The sequence below is a fragment of the Camellia sinensis genome, chromosome 10, assembly GCF_055761805.1.
Source record: "Camellia sinensis isolate YWXY chromosome 10, ASM5576180v1, whole genome shotgun sequence".
Lineage (NCBI taxonomy): Eukaryota > Viridiplantae > Streptophyta > Magnoliopsida > Ericales > Theaceae > Camellia > Camellia sinensis.
Window position 1 is genome coordinate 26690203 of NC_138970.1, and position 21294 is coordinate 26711496.

General features: G+C 32.4%; 2 protein-coding genes and 1 non-coding gene across 7 annotated transcripts; 2 read left to right on the forward strand and 1 right to left on the reverse strand.

Moving 5' to 3' along the window:
• Positions 1-4937: 4937 nt before the first annotated feature.
• Positions 4938-11317, forward strand: LOC114294855 (mannan endo-1,4-beta-mannosidase 6). 5 transcript variants are annotated; one of them, XM_028239019.2, is made up of 7 exons: positions 4977-5128; positions 5481-5561; positions 6749-7028; positions 8029-8223; positions 9027-9149; positions 9853-10064; positions 10781-11317. In XM_028239019.2, the coding sequence occupies exons 1-7, from the start codon at positions 5103-5105 to the stop codon at positions 11217-11219; spliced, it is 1356 nt and encodes a 451-aa protein (XP_028094820.2). In that variant the 5' UTR covers positions 4977-5102; the 3' UTR covers positions 11220-11317. The 5 variants fall into 5 exon arrangements, with proteins under 5 accessions (XP_028094821.2, XP_028094820.2, XP_082747278.1 ...); XM_082891152.1 differs by lacking the exon at positions 4977-5128 and adding an exon at positions 5180-5320; XM_028239020.2 differs by lacking the exon at positions 5481-5561 and having other exon boundaries at positions 4938-5128.
• A 1273-nt stretch (positions 11318-12590) lies between these two features.
• Positions 12591-12664, reverse strand: TRNAI-AAU (transfer RNA isoleucine (anticodon AAU)). Its single transcript has one exon. It is a non-coding gene; the product is annotated as a tRNA-Ile (tRNA).
• Positions 12665-17328: 4664 nt separating this feature from the next.
• LOC114294873 (myelin transcription factor) lies at positions 17329-19285 on the forward strand. Its single transcript, XM_028239051.2, has 3 exons — positions 17329-17832; positions 18038-18106; positions 18976-19285. Exons 1-3 carry the CDS (start codon positions 17395-17397, stop codon positions 19063-19065), a joined length of 597 nt encoding a protein of 198 aa, XP_028094852.2. The 5' UTR covers positions 17329-17394; the 3' UTR covers positions 19066-19285.
• The last annotated feature ends 2009 nt before the right edge of the window (positions 19286-21294 follow it).

The window sequence follows — 21294 nt, forward strand, 5'->3', positions numbered from 1 at the left end:
TTGGGTGTAAATGGGTGTTTACGATAAAATGTAACGCAGATGGAAGCGTTGAGAGATACAAGGCGAGACTAGTGGCTAAAGGCTTCACTCAAACTTATGGGATCAACTATCAGGAGACGTTTGCTCCTGTTGCTAAAATAAATTCCATCAGAGTATTGTTATCTCTTGCAGTAAATTCAGATTGGCCTCTACATCAACTTGACATTAAAAATGCATTTCTCAATGGTGATCTTGAAGAGGAGGTGTTCATGAGCCTACCGCCGGGATTTGAGCAGAGACTTGGAAGCGACAGAGTATGCAGATTGAACAAGTCATTATACGGACTCAAACAATCACCAAGAGCATGGTTTGAACGCTTTGGGAAGGCAGTTATCAGTTGTGGCTTCTCGCAGAGTCAAGCAGATCACACAATATTTTATAAACATTCAAAAAATAGTAAAATTGTAATTTTGATTGTTTATGTTGATGACATCATTTTAACTGGTAATGATGAAGCAGAGTTAGCAGCCCTCAAAGAGAAACTCACAAAAGAATTTCACATTAAGGATCTGGGAACCCTCAAGTATTTCCTCGGAATGGAATTTGCAAGATCCAAGGAAGGTATATTCGTTAATCAGAGAAAATATGTTCTTGATCTCCTTGGAGAAACAGGTATGCTTGGTTGTAAGATGGTGGAGACTCCGATCGAGCCTAACTTGAAGTTACAAGCTGCTAAGGCTGAAGAAGTCAAAGAGAGGGAACAATATCAGCGACTTGTCGGGAAATTGATTTACTTGTCTCATACGCGGCCTGATATTGCCTTTGCAGTCAGCATGGTAAGTCAGTTCATGCACTCACCAGGGGCAGAGCACTTTGAGGTCGTTTATAAGATCTTAAGATATTTGAAAGGAACTCCAGGGAGAGGCTTACTGTTCAAGAAACATGGACATCTTCAAGTTGAAGTATACACAGATGCAGACTGGGCAGGAAGTGTTACAGACAGGAGATCAACGTCCGGATACTGCTCCTTTGTAGGTGGGAACCTAGTTACATAGCGGAGTAAAAAACAGAATGTGGTAGCTAGAAGTAGTGCAGAAGCAGAGTTCAGAGCTGTTGCCCATGGAATCTGTGAAGTAATGTGGATTAAAAGAATTCTTGAAGAATTAAAGCTTTCTCACCCGACACCTATGAAGGTCTATTGTGACAACAAAGCAGCTATATCTATAGCTCATAATCCAGTTCTACATGATCGCACAAAACATATAGAAGTGGATAAACATTTCATCAAGGAGAAAATCAATGCTGGCATAATCTGTATGACCTACCTTCCAACAGGTGAACAATTAGCTGATGTGCTTACGAAGGGACTACACAAGAAGCAATTTGATAAGCTGACTAGCAAGCTGGCTATGGAAGATATCTTCAAACTAGCTTGAGGGGGAGTGCTAGAAATTTGTGTTAATGCATATAATAAGATAGTGGTATATGATAGTGGTGTTGGTGGTAGATAGTGGCATGTATAGAATATGATAGTGGTGTTGGTGGTAGATAGTGGCATGTATATAATATGATAGTGGTAGATAGTGGTAATATATAATATGTAAGTGGCATATAATGGGTTATAATGATGTTTGTAATATCTCCTATATAAGGAGTGTCATTTGGTCTTGTAAAATAAGAAGTTTTGAATATAACAGAAATATATTCCTTCTTCCTCATATTTTCGAAGTTCTTCTTCCTCATATTTTCTAAGTGTTTATTTTAACATATTATTAACATTCTCTTGCAGTGTGGCTCTGGGCGGTCTGTAGCTCCAATCAAGGCTGGTTTTGTTGCTCGTGTTGGGCGTCGGAAGGCAGGAACATGACTGGAGTCATCTTCTGTTCTTCATTATTCATGAGGCTCGTCTTCTGTTCTTCATTATGGGATTGCTACTTATATATATATATAGAGAGAGAGAGAGAGTGTGTGTGTGTGTGTTTTGAAATGGTTCTCACTGTGACATGAGAAGTATGTTTAGCTGTTGTATACCCTGTTAACTGAATAGTTATTGGTAAACAATGTTACATGAATACATTGTAACTCCGAGAAATATGTGTAGGTTACTTCTTCCAGCTGTTATGCGCCATGGATGAGCATGTTTGGGTAGGACGGTAAACAAGTTAGGTCAAGTCAAGGTTTTAAAAAGTGGTCGCAATTATTACGCAATGTCGTTATGTAACAGTTGTGATGATTATAGCCACCGGTTACGACTACTTTTGTAGTGTGATTGAGATTTACAGGTGTGTCGGTCGTAGCGGTTGCCGTGACGATCGTAACGGTGCTGAAACAGTTGTAATGACCTGTTACATACCATTACGTAACGATTTCGAACTGTTTCTTTCAAAAAAACACACAAAAAAAAAAACTGAAAATGGGAGAAGAGGGATAAAGAGAAGATGGAAGATGAAGAGAGAAGATAGAGGAGCAAGAGATAGAGAGAGAGAAAAGAAAAAGATGAAAAATATGTTATTGATTTGTTGAAATTGTAACACCTATGCTATTCTATTTAGTCCTATCACTCAACCATTTTGTTTATGTGTGTCTATCTATATATCGTTTGAAAATAATAATAATAATAATTGTGGTCATTATCTATTTAGTTTGGTTAAAATATGTATATATATATATATATTTAGGTTCTTATTTATTCTCTTACTTTTATCATTGTTTATCTTATATATAATAGTTAGTGATCGATTTTTTTATATAATATAAAGTCATTAATTATTAAAATAAAATGTAAAAAATTCAATTTATAGTGATTTAAAAATATAAAATATATTAGATTATATTTAAGAATTTACAAAAATTGATCAATATTTATTTTAAAACCAATAAATATGGTCATGGGAAAAAAAATATGCGTATCGGTAAGTTTTTTTTAAATTGTGCGAAAAATAAAAAAATTCACGGTTCCGGTTATCGCAATTGTTACGTTATGACCTTTACACCCTGCAACTGCGTCACCGTCACTGTTATGGTGACCGCAACCACTTTTCAGACTCTTCAAGTAGTAAGTTGTGTTGTTAAAATTTAGGGTAAATTACAAATACACCTCTTGAGGTTTGTTTAAAGTACAAATTATTTCATGTGGTTTGAAAAATTACAAATACTTCATTGTTAGTATTTTTTATTTAACAGAATTAATTAAAAAAAATAAAATTCATAAAAAAATACAATAATAAAATTACCTAAATTATTAATTGAAACATATTTTTAACATCATTAAAATTGTCAATTGATTTGATAATTTATTAATAAAAGGAGCGATTTGTTATGAAATTAGAAACCTTAGAAAATAGAATGTAAAGGAGCGATTCGTATTTTAATCAAATTTTAGGAAATGTATTTGTAATTTATTCTAAAATTTAATTTAAAAATTAAACGATGTGTTGAAGTTTAATATAACATTTTATCATTATTTATTATTAAAATATAATAATAGTTACCCATTTCAATTGAGAGGTATCAAAACTTAATGTGACAATGTAAGTTCATCATCCATATCAGGTGGATCGATAATTAGCTGTGCTTTGTTGCGTTGTCTCGGGTCATGCAAATCATCACACTCACAAACTGTGATTTTTGAAAACCAAAACAAGAAAAACCTCGGGTCATGCAAATCATCACACTCACAAACTGCGATTTTTGAAAACTAAAACAAGAAAAACCAAAGTAGAAAACAATAAAAATAAGAATTTTTGAAAACCAAAACGAGAAAACCAAAGTAGAAAACAATAATAATAAGAATAGAGGATGGAGATAAAAATTCTATGGGAATTGGGCTTGAAAAGAACCCTAGCTAGTTGGTAGCTAGGGTTTGTGCAATTTGGTGGACAAGAGAACTATAAATAGAGTTTGATCTTTGCAAAAAGAAGTATGCCTATTTGTTTTTCAGTGAAATTGCAAATACATGTAGGAAAAAAATTACATTATAAATGAATTTTTTTTTGGGTGCAACTCTTACGTACAAGAAGAATTGCACCGAGCACAAGAATGAATTTGCACTATACATACGAACAGGAGAGGTGCATTGTTATGAAATTGTAATTATTTTTTCACTACTCTATTGAAATACAATTTCACTTTTTTATTTTTTATTTTTAATACAATCTCTCTTCTACAGTGGAGGATCTCTAACAAAATACTTACCTTATCTTCTTGGCCAGTAAAGGGCTGTGGACCTTTGTGATTTTGAAAATTATTTTAAATTTAATTTTATAATTTAAACTGTTTATCTGATAAAACGTATTAGTAGTTTATTCATATAAAAATTAAATTGACCGAATATAAGGGAAACATTATGGTACACTTCTTAAAAAGTGTGTATTATAGGCACATTATAATTAAAGAAGAAAATTGTATAATTTTATATTTTCTGAGTTATAACTAAAAAAATTAAAAAAAATGTCATAACCAAACAAAATATGAACCATAATTAAAGATATCATTAATCATAATTAAAACAATATTATAACTAAAAAAAATGGTCACAATTAAGAAGGAAATGGTATAATATGATGCACCCCTTTCACAAAGTGTGTTTATTAGAATTTCTCCGAATATAAAGAATTATATGGGCACAGTATTTCGTTTGGTTCAGGTTACGTTTATTATAAATTTTTTGGTTTAAAAAGGTCATCAAAATATAAAATAGATTAAAATTAATAAAATAAAATGTCATATTTAAATCATAATTATTTTATTTTTTCTCTTGTAAAAGTAAAAAAAAATTAAAAAATTTATCCAAAATAAAATTTTTTAGTCTCATACTAAAATAGTAAAAAAAAAATTAAAAAAATTAAAAAGTTAAAAAGTTAATCAACATACCAAAAACAATCTAAAACTCGATTTTTTGAAGGATTTTTTTTTTTTTTCCGCTTCTTTTTATCATTTTCAATTAACATATTTACGGTAATTTTCTTCTGAAAAATCAAAAGCTAAAAAATTGGAAAAAGCTGATTCCGACTTAAAAAAAAGCAGTTTCTGTCTAACAAGAAAAGCATAGGTGTGCCGGGGAGTAGAGTCTACAGACTCCCATATCAATTGGAATTGGAATTCGTTCCAGTTTGCTTTGAGTTATGACTGCTTCAGTTGAGGAGGAAAGGTACACCTTCTACTTCTACTACTACTTTCACTTTCTTTCTCTGTCCTTCTTGCATTTGTTAGAGAGAGAGAGAGAGAGAGAGAGCAACACAAAGATAGGGAAACCATTTATGACAAAGCAATCGAAATGGATAACAATGTTGAGAGAGAAAAGATGGGTTTTTCATCATTCATGACAAAATAACCGAAATGGGTAACAAAATGTTGAAAGACAAAGATGGGTTTTTCACAACCCCTCTCTCTCTCTCTCTATCCATCTATCTCTCTCTCTCTCTCTCTCTCTCTCTCTCTAGAGTGTAATTTTCGTTTGAAAAGTTTATTTTTTGTTTATTATTATTTTATTTTTTTTGCAGGATGGAGTATTTGCAATGCACTTTTATTTTGTGGGTTTTATGCTTTGAAGCCAAGTACCTATATATGCTTGCAATAGACGGGTAGATAATATGTAGTAGTAATTAAAGTCTTCCTTTGATTTTTGTCCATTTAAATGGAGTGAATATGACATCTGAACTAGAGTTTGATAATGAAAACATCCTTAAATTTAAGAATTATTAGAATATTGGGTCAATTAATTACAACAAAGACCTTTTTGATTATTGGTGAATATTAGTTTAATCTTTTTAATTCTTTCAAATATAAAAATCATATAAATAATTCATTTCTCGAGGGTAGTGATGCATTTTTATGGTTGAAGTGGTCAAAATGTACGGATTCAAACATAAATGTGATAAACTCATATTTACTAGTAGTTTTGTTTTGGGGGGCGGGGCATTGGTGTAATTAACTCTAAAATATTTAAGCTATGTTTGGATGGAATATTTGAGAAAGGGATTTGCGGAGCGAAAATAAAAGAAAGGGAAGAAAGGGAAATGCGACAAATTTATGTTATATTTTATTCACTTTTTCCTTCTTATTTCCTTCACATCCTCAATTCACTCCTCAAATTCTTAACCCAAACACAGCCTTAGTGCATTGCTTTATTGGGACCTTTCTTTTTTCTGTGGCTTTCAACAATTGAGTCCCTTATTAATATCCTTACACCTTTCTCAGTTACTGAAAAAAAAAAAAAAAAAAAAAAAAAAAAAAAAAAAGAGAGAGAAGAAGAAGAAAAGAGAAAACTTCATTTCAACTACTATTTTTTTTCTTTTTTTCCCATTTGTGTAATCTTTGTTTGAGACAGCTAACAATACTGCTGAGAAAAGAAATAAAAATTTTCTTTGCTTCCAAGGTAGAGACATTATTCCCTCATTAACACTTCTCTTGAGTGTATCTTAACATTAATTGCTGCCAAGCATAACTGAAAACTTAGATATCTCCATGTATATATATATATATGCTAGTGTTGAAGGGAAATTTTGAATTGTGGCTGTTGCTCAAAAAGAATGGATACCCATGATCAAAACTTGGGATTTAAAATATTTTTTTGGGCTGCTGTCCTTGTGATTTTTACCTCAAATTTGAGCTATAATGATTTTGGGGTCAATGGAGATGAAAGCATGAATCATGGGTACTCATGAGAAATTTCACTGTTTTAGGATTAATGTATTTTCTTGGTATTTATGTATACATGGAACATAAATGTTCTTGTTTGTATTGATCTGATGTTTTTGTTCGCGTGTAGGATTTGTGAATTGGGCACAATGGAAGATGATCAGTGGACCATGGTGCAGAAAAAGGGGAGCCAATTCGTGGTTAATGATCAACCTTTTTATGTCAATGGATTCAACACTTACTGGTTGATGGTATTTGCTGCGGATCAATCTACTAGAGGAAAGGTCACTGAGGTGTTTCAGCAAGCTTCTTCTGTGGGTCTAACTGTTTGTCGTACTTGGGCTTTCAACGATGGCCAATGGCGAGCTCTTCAAAAATCGCCATCTGTTTATGATGAAGAGGTTTTCAAGGTGATTCCTTTGTCTAAATTTCATATTAGTTTCTCAATTTGTGCTGTTTCAACAATGTTTCTGTAGCGTTGAGTCTCATCTTTGGTGTCTGTGGAAGATTGATTTATCATGGGTTTTGATAGAGTGCTCACTAGTAAAGCGGCCCACTGTAGGAAAATGACTTGTATTTTAGATGCCTTTTTCAAGTATTCAGAGTCTGTTTTCTGAAACTAGTTTGTTGAAAAATTAAAATTAAAAAAAACTCATTATGTTCTTCTTCTTTTTTCTGTTTTTGGGGTGGACATAATTTTTGAAAATTCAAAAAATATTTTTTGTTGTTTATTTTTGTCAAACTATTTCTAATTTTTCAACAAAAAAAATTGGAAAACAAGTTCTAAAAACTCAACCAAACAATTGGGCTTGGGATTTTTTGGATTTCTCGTTCAACCTCCAAAATATGGTGTTTTCTAATTTCCCACGGAAAGCTGGTTTTCCGATTTGCTTAAATAGTAAACTGCTAGGAGTTATCTACGTTCAACACAAGGAAAGCCCGCCACTCAATGAGGCCTAAGACGAAATTTGAATGGAAGACCTTTTTATGTTAAAATGATATTTTCAATTTCTTTATATTATAACTTTTTAATGTAAAATTAATTTTTATAATTGAAATTCAGTATCATTCATAGCCTATATACTTGGGGGCCTTTGGACAAAGAAAGTTTTTTTATTTGGGCATGCAGAAAATGAAATTTTATTTTTTACTAGGCCTTTAGACAAAGAAGGCTGTTTTAAGCTTAAATTATTGAGAACCTTTGGATAAGGAGGATTTTTATTTGACTTTACTATTGGCAGCCTTTGTAAAAGGGAAGTGTTAAGAAGGGATTTATTTTTGGTATGCATTTTGATATGATTTTCTTGTTAGGCTTTGGGCAATGAGTTTAAATATATATAAATATGTTCAAGGCTTCATGAACAATAACTGTAAATGTAGGCATTTGATTGCTTTTTCGATGAATTACAGGCCTTGGATTTTGTTGTAAGTGAAGCAAAGAAGTACAAGGTAAGGCTGATATTGTCATTAACTAACAACTGGGATGCATATGGTGGAAAAGCACAATATGTGAAATGGGGTAAAGCTGCTGGCTTGAATTTGACTTCGGATGATGACTTCTTCTCTCATCCTACTCTCAGAGGCTACTACAAGGCCCATGTTAAGGCATGCCCTTTGCTGCTTTTAGCTATTTAATAATTATATTTCAGTTTTTTTAAGTAATAAAGTTAATATGGCCTCAAAATTTAAGTTTGTCACAGACATGTTAAGAGTAGCAACTTTGCAATAGTCAGGTCTTGCTGTATTGGTATGTGGAAATAACTAGATTATCAAAATCTGTGTTTTTCAAATGAAGTGTTCTCCATCTCTCCCAGTATTTTGTTGACTGTGTAGACGGTGCTTAACGTATGTGAAAAAAGCTAGCTCATCAAAATCTGTGTATTTTCAGTAGAAATATGGTTTTGGTTCTCCGTCTCTCCCAATATTTTGTTGACCATGTAGACAGTGCTTAATGTACATGGAAAAAGTTAGATCATCAAAGTGTGTTTTCAGTATGAAATCTAATTTTGGTTGATATTTTGTTGACTGTGTAAACGGTGTTTAATGTATGTGGAAATAACTATAGATCATCAAAATCTTTGTATTTTTGGTACGAAGTCTAATTTTGATATGGACATTGGACAATGTTTTATCTACTATATCATTTTCACTTTGTAGACGGTACTTAATGTAAGCGGAAAAAGCTAGATCATCAAAATCTTTATGTTTTCAGTGTGAAACCTAATTTTGGTTCTCCCTCTCTCCGCCAATATTTTGTTGACTGTTTAGATGGTGTTTAATGTATGTAGTTTTTTTTTTTTTTTTTTTTGAACAGCATGTGGAAAACGTTGAATCATCAAAATCTTTCTGCTTTCGGTATCAAGTCTAATTTTGTTACTCCCTTTCCCAATATTTTTTTGTTTGTGTAGACAGTGCTTAATAGAATGAATACCATCACCAACATTACTTACAAGGATGATCCTACAATTTTTGCGTGGGAACTAATGAATGAACCACGGTGTACCTCAGATTCTTCTGGGGCTAAACTGCAGGTTTGTTTCCTTTACCAGCCCAGATTTTACATTAGCACTCCGTTTGTTTCTACCGAACATGTTTTCTACAGAATTTTTTTTATAGAAAATGTTTTCTTATATTTGGTTGCAACTTGAAACTAATGTGTTAGTGATCGTATTAGTGGTGTTGTGGTGGCGGTGGCGGTGGTGGTGAACACAAGCCTTTTTTTTATAGCGTTTGGTCCGGAAAATGTTTTCCATTTTTTAAAAGTGAAACTTTTTTCGCCCAAAAAGGCTTGTGTTCCGTTGATCAATGTTTTCTATGTACTTTTGTTTTCTATCATACCAAACGCTAAAAAAATATGAAAAAAAGGCACTAAACCACACTCGTACGCAAGAAAGTCAGATTTTACATAATGTGAAAAACTATAGATCTTTTGCTCGTACTGGTTAGGAAATGTATTACCTTAAGAGCAATTATTGTCCGAGTAAATTAGGTAAATGTTTGGTATCACGTTTGAAAACCACTTTACAAACAACATATATGGTGGAACTGTTTTCAAGAAAATTTCCTGAGCATTTTTAGTATTTATCTTAGATAGTTCTCAGAGTTTTCAGAATTTTGGATTCATAAGAAACAGAATTTGATTTGAAAATGATTGTGTTCTCAAACTTTTCATTGTTTTCATTTCCGCAGAGTTGAAAAATGAAACATGAACCAACAGCGCTAATTGTTTTGTAGGCATGGATAGAAGAAATGGCGGTCTTTGTGAAAAGCATCGATCCAAAGCACTTGTTGGAGATTGGGTCGGAAGGATTTTATGGTCCCTCGACGCCTGACAGGGTTCAGTTCAACCCAAACACATATGCTCAACAAGTTGGAACTGACTTTGTCAGGCACCACCAGGTTCTTGGTGTTGATTTTGCTTCGGTTCACATTTATGCAGACTCTTGGTAATTATTTTTCATTGAAAATTCTTCGTACCAGAATGAAACCTTAAATTTCTAATTCTGAATTCTGATTCATTTTTTTAGAATGTTACATGATTTTAGTCGATTTTGCATGAAGAGTAAATTATACTAGAACCCCTAAACTTTGCACCTTTTTTTCGATTAAGCCCTTGAACTAATTTTTTTTGCAAATAGAGCCTAAAATTTTTCAAATTTGTTCAATTTAGTCCTGTTATATTCCGTCCACTTTCGACAATTAATTATGTTGAATAGGCCCAACTTAAAGCATAAATTGATAGAATTAACACTAAAATCTGTTTTCCTGGTATAAAAAATCCATTAACAACCTCAAAAATCTGTGCTGATGAAAGAAAGAGAAAAAAATGCATTAACAGCATCAGAAATCTATGCTGATGAAGGGAAGGGTGTTGGTTCTCCTTTTCTTTTTCCTTTGTTTTTTGATGGTAGGAAAAAAAAAAATTGATTAATTTTAATGGCCAAAAGTAGATTGAATGTAGCAAAAGAGCTACATTGAACCAATTTAGGAAGTTAGAGGGTTTAATGAAGCAAAAATTTAGTTTAAGGGCTTGATTACTATTGCATGAATGTGGCTTTGTGCATCAGCAAGTGCATATTTGTATTTAAATGTCCTTTTTTTTTCTTTTCAAAATGGGTATGGAAGCCTATGATTAATTAAGAATATGAAATCTTTGATGAAGGGTTTCACAATCAATCACTGACGCCCACATCCCTTTCATCAAGTCATGGATGCAAGCCCACATCGACGACGCTGACAACGTCCTCAACATGCCAGTCATATTTGGCGAGTTTGGCGTCTCATCAAAAGACCCCGGCTACAATTCATCATTTAGGGACACCCTCATAAGCACAGTGTACAACAGCCTCTTGAACTCGACCAAGAAAGGAGGGAGTGGCGGTGGAAGCCTTCTGTGGCAGTTGTTTCCTGAAGGGACTGATAACATGGATGATGGGTACGCCATTGTTCTTTCAAAATCTCCGGCAACTTCAAATATCATATCTCTGCAGTCTAGGAGGCTTACGAGCTTCAATTCGTTGTGTTCTTGGAGATGCCATTGGGGTTGTAAGAAGAAGATTCATTCGGATTTGGAGACGGCTCTCAATCATGATGATCTTTGAATTATTATATGCGAAAATACAGAAAGTAAATATTTATACAGTGACTATGTATGAACAAAGCTGTTGAGCAATGAAAGAATGGAAACTTACAGCTTAAATGATGGTATTGTTTTAGTGTCTAGAGCCATTCTGTGCTTGGTTTCTCAGTGATCACACAATTAAAATTGTTTTTAAAAGAAATTCTGAAAATAATTTTTGAAAATAGTTCCTCAAATAAGTATGAAACTGTAAATAATAGCATATATAGGTGACCCTGCTACAAAAGAAAATTAGTTATTTACACAAAGACTTCCTTAATTATGTGACCTTACAACAAAAGAATACGAGTTATTTACACAAGAGTTCCTTAACTACTAATCAATATTATCTTACTTTTCTCATCTATGAATTTATATGTATTAATTCCCTTAATTATGAATATTGTACAAATATGTTCCTTTTGGAGTTTGAAAGTGATCGTCTACCATGGTGGGATCGTCTACCGTGGTGGAAAAGGAGTGTATTTGTATGATTTTCATAATTAAGGGTCAATATGTATGAATTTTAAGACAAAAAATAAAATGATATTCACAAATAATTGAAAGGATCTTGATACAATTAAACCAAAGAAAATACAGCTGGGTCCAAACAAGTACTATTGAATCTAGACATGCTCTATTTTGATAATTGATACTTCTTTTTCTTTCATTATTTATTATTGTCGGTATCAACAATTATCATTAAATTGTAGACAGCATTGCTCTTTGATTCAGCTATTTGATAATCACTTTTTTTAACTTATATGTTTTTAATTTATTATAAATAAAAGGATTTATGTGTAGATCCTAATAGGTGAATTTATTGTCCAATAGAATTTATGATAATTAATGGTATTTTTCATCAAGTATTATTAAAAAACATCACTAATTGTTAATTTTCAATAATAGTTTGAAAATTGTCAAAAAAATCACTAATTATATGTTTTAGCGACAGTTTAAACAAAATTGTCATTAAAAAATTACTAATTTTCAACTTTTGCCATAGTTTGAAAAATTCTTCAGAAAAAAAATCATTAACGATAAGTTTTAAAGGCAATTTATAAAAATTGTGATAAAAAAAAGTTACTAATTGTTAATTTTTAGCAATATACAAAAAACATCATAAAAAATTATTTTTAGTTATGACTTTATTAGAATTAACTTTATTAAATCTAATTATTAAGACATATTGATAATTTATGGTCATGTTTGATAAATTGATTTTTGAACTAAAATAGCCCAAAAAAAAATTAGGGCAACTTGAGCAAATTTAAAGCCTGTTTGGCCAAGCTACACTCTGAATTATAGAAGTTAGGGCAACTTCGAACAATTTAAGTTGCAAAAATATTTGAAATGGCCCATGCAGGTCTCGAACCTGCGACCTTCGCGTTATTAGCACGACGCTCTAACCAGCTGAGCTAATAGGCCCATTTACTTTGATTTTGAAAGAATTAAATTCAACTACTTATTATCTAACAACTTGCAATATTTATCATCCTCCACTCGCACATGACTAAGGCTAAAAACCAACCGACTAGCAAATTATTTAAATTTGATTTGATAATTTAACGACCTTGAATTTATGTTTAAGGTTAGTTTGTTTGTTTACATGACGAGTTAAATTCGAGTAATTTAATTTTTTATAATTTATATATAAGCTTATTAAGTCAAGTAATAGATTATTCAAGTTTGAATTAAAAACAAAACGAGTTTAAAATTGCGTTCACACTTGCCTTATATATTTACATGGTGAGTCAATCTGAAATAAGTTTTTAACAAGTAAAATATATGACGAGTTAAATTCGAGTAATTTAATTTTTTATAATTTATATATAAGCTTATTAAGTCAAGTAATAGATTATTCAAGTTTGAATTAAAAACAAAACGGGTTTAAAATTGCGTTCACACTTGCCTTATATATTTACATGGTGAGTCAATCTGAAATAAGTTTTTAACAAGTAAAATATGAGTTGAACTCATGTAACTTGATTCATTTAACACCCTTATATGAACAATGATTGAGACCCTCACAAAAACCTAACCCCACAACCCCTATATCATCCTATGTGAGAGAGAGAGAGAAAAAAAAAACAAAAACAAAAACACACCTAAACTAATCACACACATTTGAGGCTCATGAGGGTCCTAAGCTTTTTCTCCCTTATATATATATATATATGACAAATTATTGAACTTTGCACACAATTAGATAGTCACTATAACTAATAATCTGATAATTTTCACGTGTATAGTAAAGTTAACTATGTTTGTATAGTAATATGTTTTTGGAGATGATATCACCATTGTATTGAGGGGGAAAAAAAAAAAAAATCCCTGTATTTTTAAGAAAAATTGTTATAGAAAATTTTCAATTCCATCTCCTTGGACATCATTTTTCTTCATTGAAATGGACATGTCATTTAAAAAGAAGTTGCAGTTCAAACAAAAGCAAAGAAAACCAAAAACCTTTACTTTATTCTTCAAGCTACTTTAAGAATTTTTAGATTATTACACAGCTTTAGCTATCTATGGAGGAGCAAGAACATTCAGATAAAGCTCTTCTTGACTATGAAATGTACCTAAAGTGATACAAAAATGTTTAGGGGCCCGAAATACTGTTGGCTCAAATTGGCTTGAAACTCAAAACGACGTCGTTTTGGATTTATTTTTTATTTTTTTCTTTTTCTTGCATTCGAACGCAGAGAGAGAGAGAGAGAAGGAGAAAAGAGGGAAGAGAGAAGAAGAAAAGAAGAGGAAGAGAGAAGACAGTGATGAAGGAGGAGGAGGAAGACATGGAAGCAGACCGCCTCTACTCTCTCTACTTTTTTTTTTTTCTTTCTTTCTTTTCTAGTGGATCTGGATTGATGATTTGTTGATGAACAGATTTGTAGATCTGGATTTGTGGATCTGGATTCGACAATTTTAATTTTAATTTTTTTTTTTTTTTTTTGCTGTTGATGAATGTATGATGTTGATGTTCAGATTTTTTTTTTTCTGCAAATTTTTTTCATCAACATTCGTTTTGATGTTTTTTTTTTTTCTGCGTTTTTCTGCAGATTTTTCTGAACTCGTTGGGTCTACAGATCTTGTTCATCATCAAAATGGATGTTGATGAAGATGTTCATGTTGTTGATCAACGTCAAGAACAAAAAAAAAAATCTACAGATTCTTTCACATCAAGAACAAAAAAAATCTGCAGATTCTTTCCCCTCTGTGTGTTCATCTTCAAAGAGAGAAAAAAAGAAGAAAAGGGTAATCGTCTGAAATCAATGGATTGATCATCTGGATTTGGGTTTGATTTTGGATTTTGGATTTTGGTTTGATCTCTCTCTCTCTGGTTTTGCTGGGTTTGTTTTTGTTTTGGGTTTTGATTTTGCTGGGTTTTGCTGGGTTTGTTCCTCTTCTCTTTTCTTCTTCTTCTTTTCTTCTTCTGGTTCTGCTATTCTTCTTCTTCTTCTCTTGTTCTTCTCCTTTCTTCTTCTTACTGCGAAAAAAAATTAATAATAATAATAATAATTTAAAACCCAAAACGACGTCGTTTTGAATTTTGACCCACACATGAATTATTCGGGCTCTGTAACGGGACTGTAAAGTGATATCATACTTTTGAAAGATGGCTCCCCACCCAGCTATCATAGATTGACAGAAAAATATTCAGCACAACATATTTACAATAATACAATCTGTTTTTAAAATAGCTTTTAACTTTAAAAATTAGGTTGTATTACTATAAATGATAAGACAGAGGAACATATAATTTGAAATTATGAAGTGTTTTGGGAAGTTAGTAAAAAGTTGACTTTTGGCTTTTTACCAATTTTTTTAGCTTTTTAAAAAGTGATTTGGAAAGTTGGTAAAAAGCTGGCTTTTGGCTTTTTAGTTTAATATTTGTTTATGGTGTCAAATCAAATTAAAATGATCAAAATATCCTTACCCAACATAAAAAATTTATTTTTTTATTTTTTTGTCATAGGTCCCAATTTGTAATTTCATACTTGCGTTTTTGGCACTTCCCAAACCAATTTTGTTGCGTTTTTGCCACTTGTGTTTTTGGACATTTTGACAAAAATGTGACTTTTTATTTTAGTTCCCAAAACGGCACTATATTTTTTGATCCAAGAAGATGAACGATTCAGACCATCTCCAAATGAGTTTACAATCTCCTCAACTAAACCTTCTTGTTTAATGGAAGGAAGCCTCTTCCAAATAAGATATCCCTCTTTGTTCATTTATTTGAAAAAATATATAATAAAATTACATAATTTAAAATATATATATATATATAATCAATCCATAGACAGCTAAAAATTAAGAGAACAAATTATTAGGGCGAGCATGTGATAGATCGACAACCCTAAATAAACAAGTTAAATTGAGTGGTGTTTTGAAAAGTTAGTAAAAAATTAATTTTTTGACTTTTTTGATTTTTTGGTGACTTTTTTGACTAAAAAGGCTGGCTTTTTTATGACTTTTTGTGTAAAAAAACTAAAAAATCAAAAAGTTAACTTTTTATCGACTTCTCAAATTCAATTTAAGTCTCGTAAATTGAGTTTTAAGAAAGAAATGAAGACACTTAATTGAATTGTACTCAAATTTTTAAGAAATGCTTTCTGTACAGAAACTAAACTCAGAATAATTTCCAAAACAGAGCTGCTACAGGGTTCAAAATTTTCAAGCTCGAATTTGCCCCGAATCCAAAACGACGTCATTTTGGATTTTTTTTTTTCTTCTTTTTTTCCTTCTCGTTTGTCTGAAGAAGAAGAAGAGGAGAGAAGAAGCTGGTCGCTGGTAAACATCATCATCATCAACAACATCTTCATCAACATCATCTTCACCACATCATCATCAGCCAATATTTTTTTTTTTCTCCTTCACCTTCAGATCTGGATTTACTAGGAGGGAAAAAAAATCAAAATCAACAACAAAATCTTCATCAACACATCATCATCAACAACAACATCTTCATCAACATCACCATTATCAACACATCATCTTCATCTTCAGAGCCAAAAAAAAAAAAAAAAAAAGGAGGAAAAACAGAGTCTTAAATCGCAAGGTCACCGTTGCGGTCACCGTTGCCTCTCTCTGTGTGTTTCCGTCTCTCTTCTCTCCTCCTCTCTCTCTCTCTCTCTCTCGCCTTTTCCCTCTGTGTTCAGATATAAACGAGAAAAAAAATTTTTTGCCAAAACGATGTCGTTTTGGCATTCGGGGCATTCGAGCCGTTGAAAATTCGAGCTCTCATGCATTTTTCTTTCCAAAATCTAATGTGAATTGTGTAGATTGAAAATTGAAATTTAGTGGATCATAACTAAAATGAATTTGATCCCAACATTTCAAATTTTGAGTATCCCGTTTGAGTTTGATTTATGAGTACCTAGCATTGCTCTAGAACACCAAGTCTCTCACGTAATTATAAATAAAAAAATTAAAAATTTTAACAAAAATAATATATTCAAATTCAACTCCAATATATAAACTTCATATCTTAAGTGAATGTGGACTACGAGAGAGGCAACTAAAAAGTTTACAAATAGATCGTAGAGTAGAATCTCACGAAGACTATATCCCAAATCATATTGTCATTGAAATTAGTCGAGGTATGTGTAAAGTGATCAGATACTTGATTATCAAAAGAAAAAACTATGAATTCTGTTAAATCTCATTTTTTAATAGGACAAATACAATTCAATGTAAGCTAATAAAAATAATTTTAAATCAATGATAAATTAATATTAAAATTTTTAATTATTTTGTCAAAACTCTTAGCCTTTGTTTGGAATGTGGGTTGGCTTTTTGAATTTTTAGATTAGGCTAAAAAATCTCGTTTTGAATGAATTTTTTAACTTTTTTTAATTTTTATGAGAGAAAAATGAAATGATTATAGTTTAAATATAACATTTTATCTTGTTGATATTTTAACCTATTTTTATGAGAGAAAAATGAAATTATTATAGTTTAAATGTGACATTTTATCTTGTTGATATTTTAACCTATTTTATCTTTTTGTGAGTAAAATAGTCTCAAAACAACCTGCCAAACATGGCGTAAATTGTAATTTTCCTATTTTAATGTATATATATATAGTAGCCGTTAGCCGCCTATCTCCTTTCAAATTCAAAACCCCATCAATCATCTCTCTCTCTCTCTCTGTGGGTAGAATGTTGACAGCTCCATCTCCACTCGCCGGTGATCAGATCCAACGGCCAAAAAGCGGCCGCAAACCACTTCAGCCGAGGAATTCTTCATCCAATCTTCCGATCAACAACGACCAATCAAACCCTAAGAAGTCGAACCAGAATTGGATCCCGATCTCACCGATAAACGATTCGAACAAGGAGAATCCTCATCTGGTCAACGCCGCTCCGGCGAAGATTGAGTCAATCGATGTGTCCCTGGCGGAGGAGCTGAGCGCGATCCGCCAGAAGATCGAACGGCTGAGATTGGACAGAGAGAAGACGGAGAAGATGCTGAGACAGAGGGATTTGGTGATGGAGACGAATTTGAAGGAGATGGTGAACAGAGGTGAGGTCCAGAAGCTTCTTGAGATCGAGGTCGATAGGTTGTTTCGGCTGAAGGAACTCAAATCTTCGTGTATGGTAAGAAAATGTCTGTTTGGTTACTCGGAAAATGCAAATTCTGCTGAACTGAGCTTCTTGTTTTTTGCTACTTGATTTTCCTGCGATTTTCTCAGCTACCAAACGGGAATTAATGATTGATTTATTTGATATACTGTTTCATTTGAGTTTTTGTTGACTTGTTTTAACATTTTTTTGATTTTCTTTGGTGAAATATTTGAATCAGAGAATATCTCCGCTTCGATCTCTGAGACAGAAGCAACAGAACTGGGCGATCAAGGAAGACCAATCACAGGCAAGTACAAACGCTATTCAAAATCAAAGTCCACTGTTTGGTTGAATTTTTATCATTTTTTTTCTTCAAAAAATAAAATTTTGATTCACAAAAATAAATACCAAAATAATATTTTAAAAATCTTTCCGAAAAACGGTTTATTACATAAATTCTCTCCAAAGTATACGTTCCATTACACCTTAATTGTCAATATTTAATTATTCTACCTTGGTTCTCAAAATATGCACGATATCAATCTGTTCAAAATCAATAAAAGGTGGAAAAGAATTCTCAGAATTTTATGGGAAAAATATGTAACACAAAAATACGTTTCAAAAATGTATTTTTTTTCTATATACACCATTGTTACGCATTTTTATACTAAATATTATGTGATTTTTTGGTAAAGTTATATTAATTTGTGATTCCGAAATGATGTTAAGCATTTTGTATTACATGTCATTTTATCCAAATATATTTTAAGGTAATGTTACACATTTTTTTTTTAATTTTACCAAAAAATATGTAATATTTACCATAAAAATAATAATAAAAAAAAAGCGTAATATGCACCACAAAAATATGTAACATGTATCATGGAATTTCCATTTTGAACAACATGTACTAAAGTGTAACTTATAGCATACTTTGGAAAACAAAAATGAAAAATTAAAGATTGAAAACGAAAATGTAACATTTTTTTTTTTTTTTTTGAACGGCGAAAACGAAAATGTAACATAATGTTGTATATTTTGAGGACTATTAGTATAATTAATCCAAAGACAAAACTATACGACAATAATGAATGTCTTTTAATTTTAAATTTTTTTCTAAATTAATTTTAAATTTTGGAAATGATTGAAATGTTATTTAAAATCATCTTCATTCAGGACATGAACGAGGAGGAGGAGGGAAGTGAATCTAAAGATGATAATAGCCCAGTGAGAAGTCCCAGTTCAGAAATTCATACAGAGAAATGAAATTTTACTTTCTTGTTAAATTAAAATTTTCCATTTTCAAATTGTTAGTATAACATCCTGTTGTATTTCTAGTATAATAATGACAACTGTTTGTTTTGCCCTGCTCTTGAAAAAATTCCCAAGCTGTTCAACCTTATTGGTGTCTCTTGTTCTTGAAAAGCAGTTTTAAATTTATAAGGAAATGTGGAAACATTTATCAGAAAATGTTTATTTATTTATATTTTCTAGCATTTGGTACAGCAGAAAACATTTCCCCAATTAAAATCTTATCAACGCCATTGCATAACCACCACTATAAAGTCACAACAAAACATAAAAAATGCTTTTCACTGAAACAAACAAAACGTTGATAAAAAATTAAATTTTATAACATTCGTAGTGGATGTTTGAAAAGTTGCTATTTTAGTAAATTATTTTAATTTTTAACTATTTTAGGAAGTTAAAATTTTTGTATTTGGAAAGCTAGTTGAATTTTTTTATAGTTAGATGTAATTTTTGTTAGAGAAAAAGTGAAATGATTATGGATTTGATGTGACCTTTTGTCTTATTGACTATTTTAGCCTATTTTGTCTTTTAGTGTTATTTAAGCAAAAAAAGCTTCTTCCCAAACACCCCTGATGCTCCTGCCGCGAGTGAAGTGTTTCAGAAAGCTATTGGCATAATTCCACATAGAGACCCCCAAAAAAAACACAAAAAAATATGTTGAAAATACTAAGCAAGTTTTGGGATGGCAATTTGAACCCGGCCTGACGGGAACCCATCCCGTCTCATCCCAATAAGCTGGGTTTTCCTCGAAAATTACTCCCCATAGGACCGGGACTGGTATTAAAAAACAGATTCCCGATGATTTTCGGGCCAGACACAGTGATATGTGCCCCTGCCCCCGGCCTCGCCCCAATGATATATATATGTTTAGGCTTTGGTTTATTATATCTATCTCAATCTTCTGAGCTGAGACCTCTCTCATACATACACACACACACCTATCTATCTCTCTCTCTCTCTCTCTCTCTCTCTCTCAATCTTCTAAACCCTCAACTGACCCACCCTCAAAGCTTAATCCCATTGTCCTCCTCTCCCTCTTCCCATCACCACCGATCTCAGATTGATGGGACGCCGTGAAGAAGACTCCACCGACACCAAACTCGCCTTTGCCGATCTCTTCATTGCCGCTGTCTGGTTCATCTCTGGTTATTTCTCCAATCAGATTTGCCGTTGTTGTTGTTGTTGTAGACCTCTGTTGTTGTAGTAGATCTCCAGTCATCTCTGTTGTTGTTGTTATAGTAGATCTTTGTTCTTCCCTCTGCCTCAAAAAAAATAAATAAAAAGGTCGGGAATTTTTCGGGTTTGAGGAAACCCAACCACTGTTAGGGGTCGGGAGCCAGGTGGTGATGGGTTTCTCGGGTTTCCCACCGGGGATCAGGGGTAGAGACGGGGAGTTTTTTACATTTGGGGATTGGGATGGAGAGTGTAATCTCCAGCCCAGCCCCATCCCGTTGCCATTTCTAATAGGGTGTTTATTTGGACGGGCTGGATAGAGACACAGAAAATAATATGAATTTGATTATTAGTTTGATCTTTACTTCTATAACCAAACAATGGACTAATAAATCTATTAAACATGGTGTCAATCCCATGAAACAAACTCTCCCCATAAGAGAATTATCTTGCACTGTCACAACTGTAAACAATTTTAAACAAGTAAAGTTGCTCCATTACAGCCACCTAAACATTACAATTTCAAATCATGAACTGTGTAAACAACTTCAGACAGCTCGCCCCAGAAACAACTCCACACAGTATATGATTGTCCCGATTCAAATCATGTAAACAACTTATGCACAATGCCTACATTTAACCCTCTCCCGATCCAGCAATGACGTAAACAACTTGTGCACAATGCCTACATTTAACCCTCTCCAGCAATGACGAGCGCCTATGCATTTGGACTACCCCTTCTTCGCCCGGATGTTAAAAAATTCCAAGCCATAAAAATGATGACCATTGACACCTTAATGCTTATTCCTGTAAACCAATTTTTTCCTAGATATGTTCATCCCAACAAGGCAATTGACATGCACCCATACAAAGCAACTTAGACAAGGTTCAAGGTTTAAAAGTGATGTATCATCAACATCAACAATCTAAATAAAGCAATTATCGCAAATAATTAGAACATAAAAGGTTGGAATGCAAGGCCAAAAAAATGTGAATAAATTTCATATCCAC

Bases quoted from the DNA above. Each gene is read 5' to 3' on its own strand.
- LOC114294855 (XM_028239018.2), top strand. From the start codon at position 6,510: ATGGATACCCATGATCAAAACTTGGGATTTAAAATATTTTTTTGGGCT. The intron at 8,224-9,026 runs GCATGCCCTTTG...TTGTTTGTGTAG, and splicing joins ACTACAAGGCCCATGTTAAG to ACAGTGCTTAATAGAATGAA. The intron at 10,065-10,780 runs GTAATTATTTTT...TCTTTGATGAAG, and splicing joins CACATTTATGCAGACTCTTG to GGTTTCACAATCAATCACTG.
- LOC114294873 (XM_028239051.2), top strand. From the start codon at position 17,395: ATGTTGACAGCTCCATCTCCACTCGCCGGTGATCAGATCCAACGGCCA. The intron at 17,833-18,037 runs GTAAGAAAATGT...TATTTGAATCAG, and splicing joins AACTCAAATCTTCGTGTATG to AGAATATCTCCGCTTCGATC. The intron at 18,107-18,975 runs GCAAGTACAAAC...ATCTTCATTCAG, and splicing joins TCAAGGAAGACCAATCACAG to GACATGAACGAGGAGGAGGA.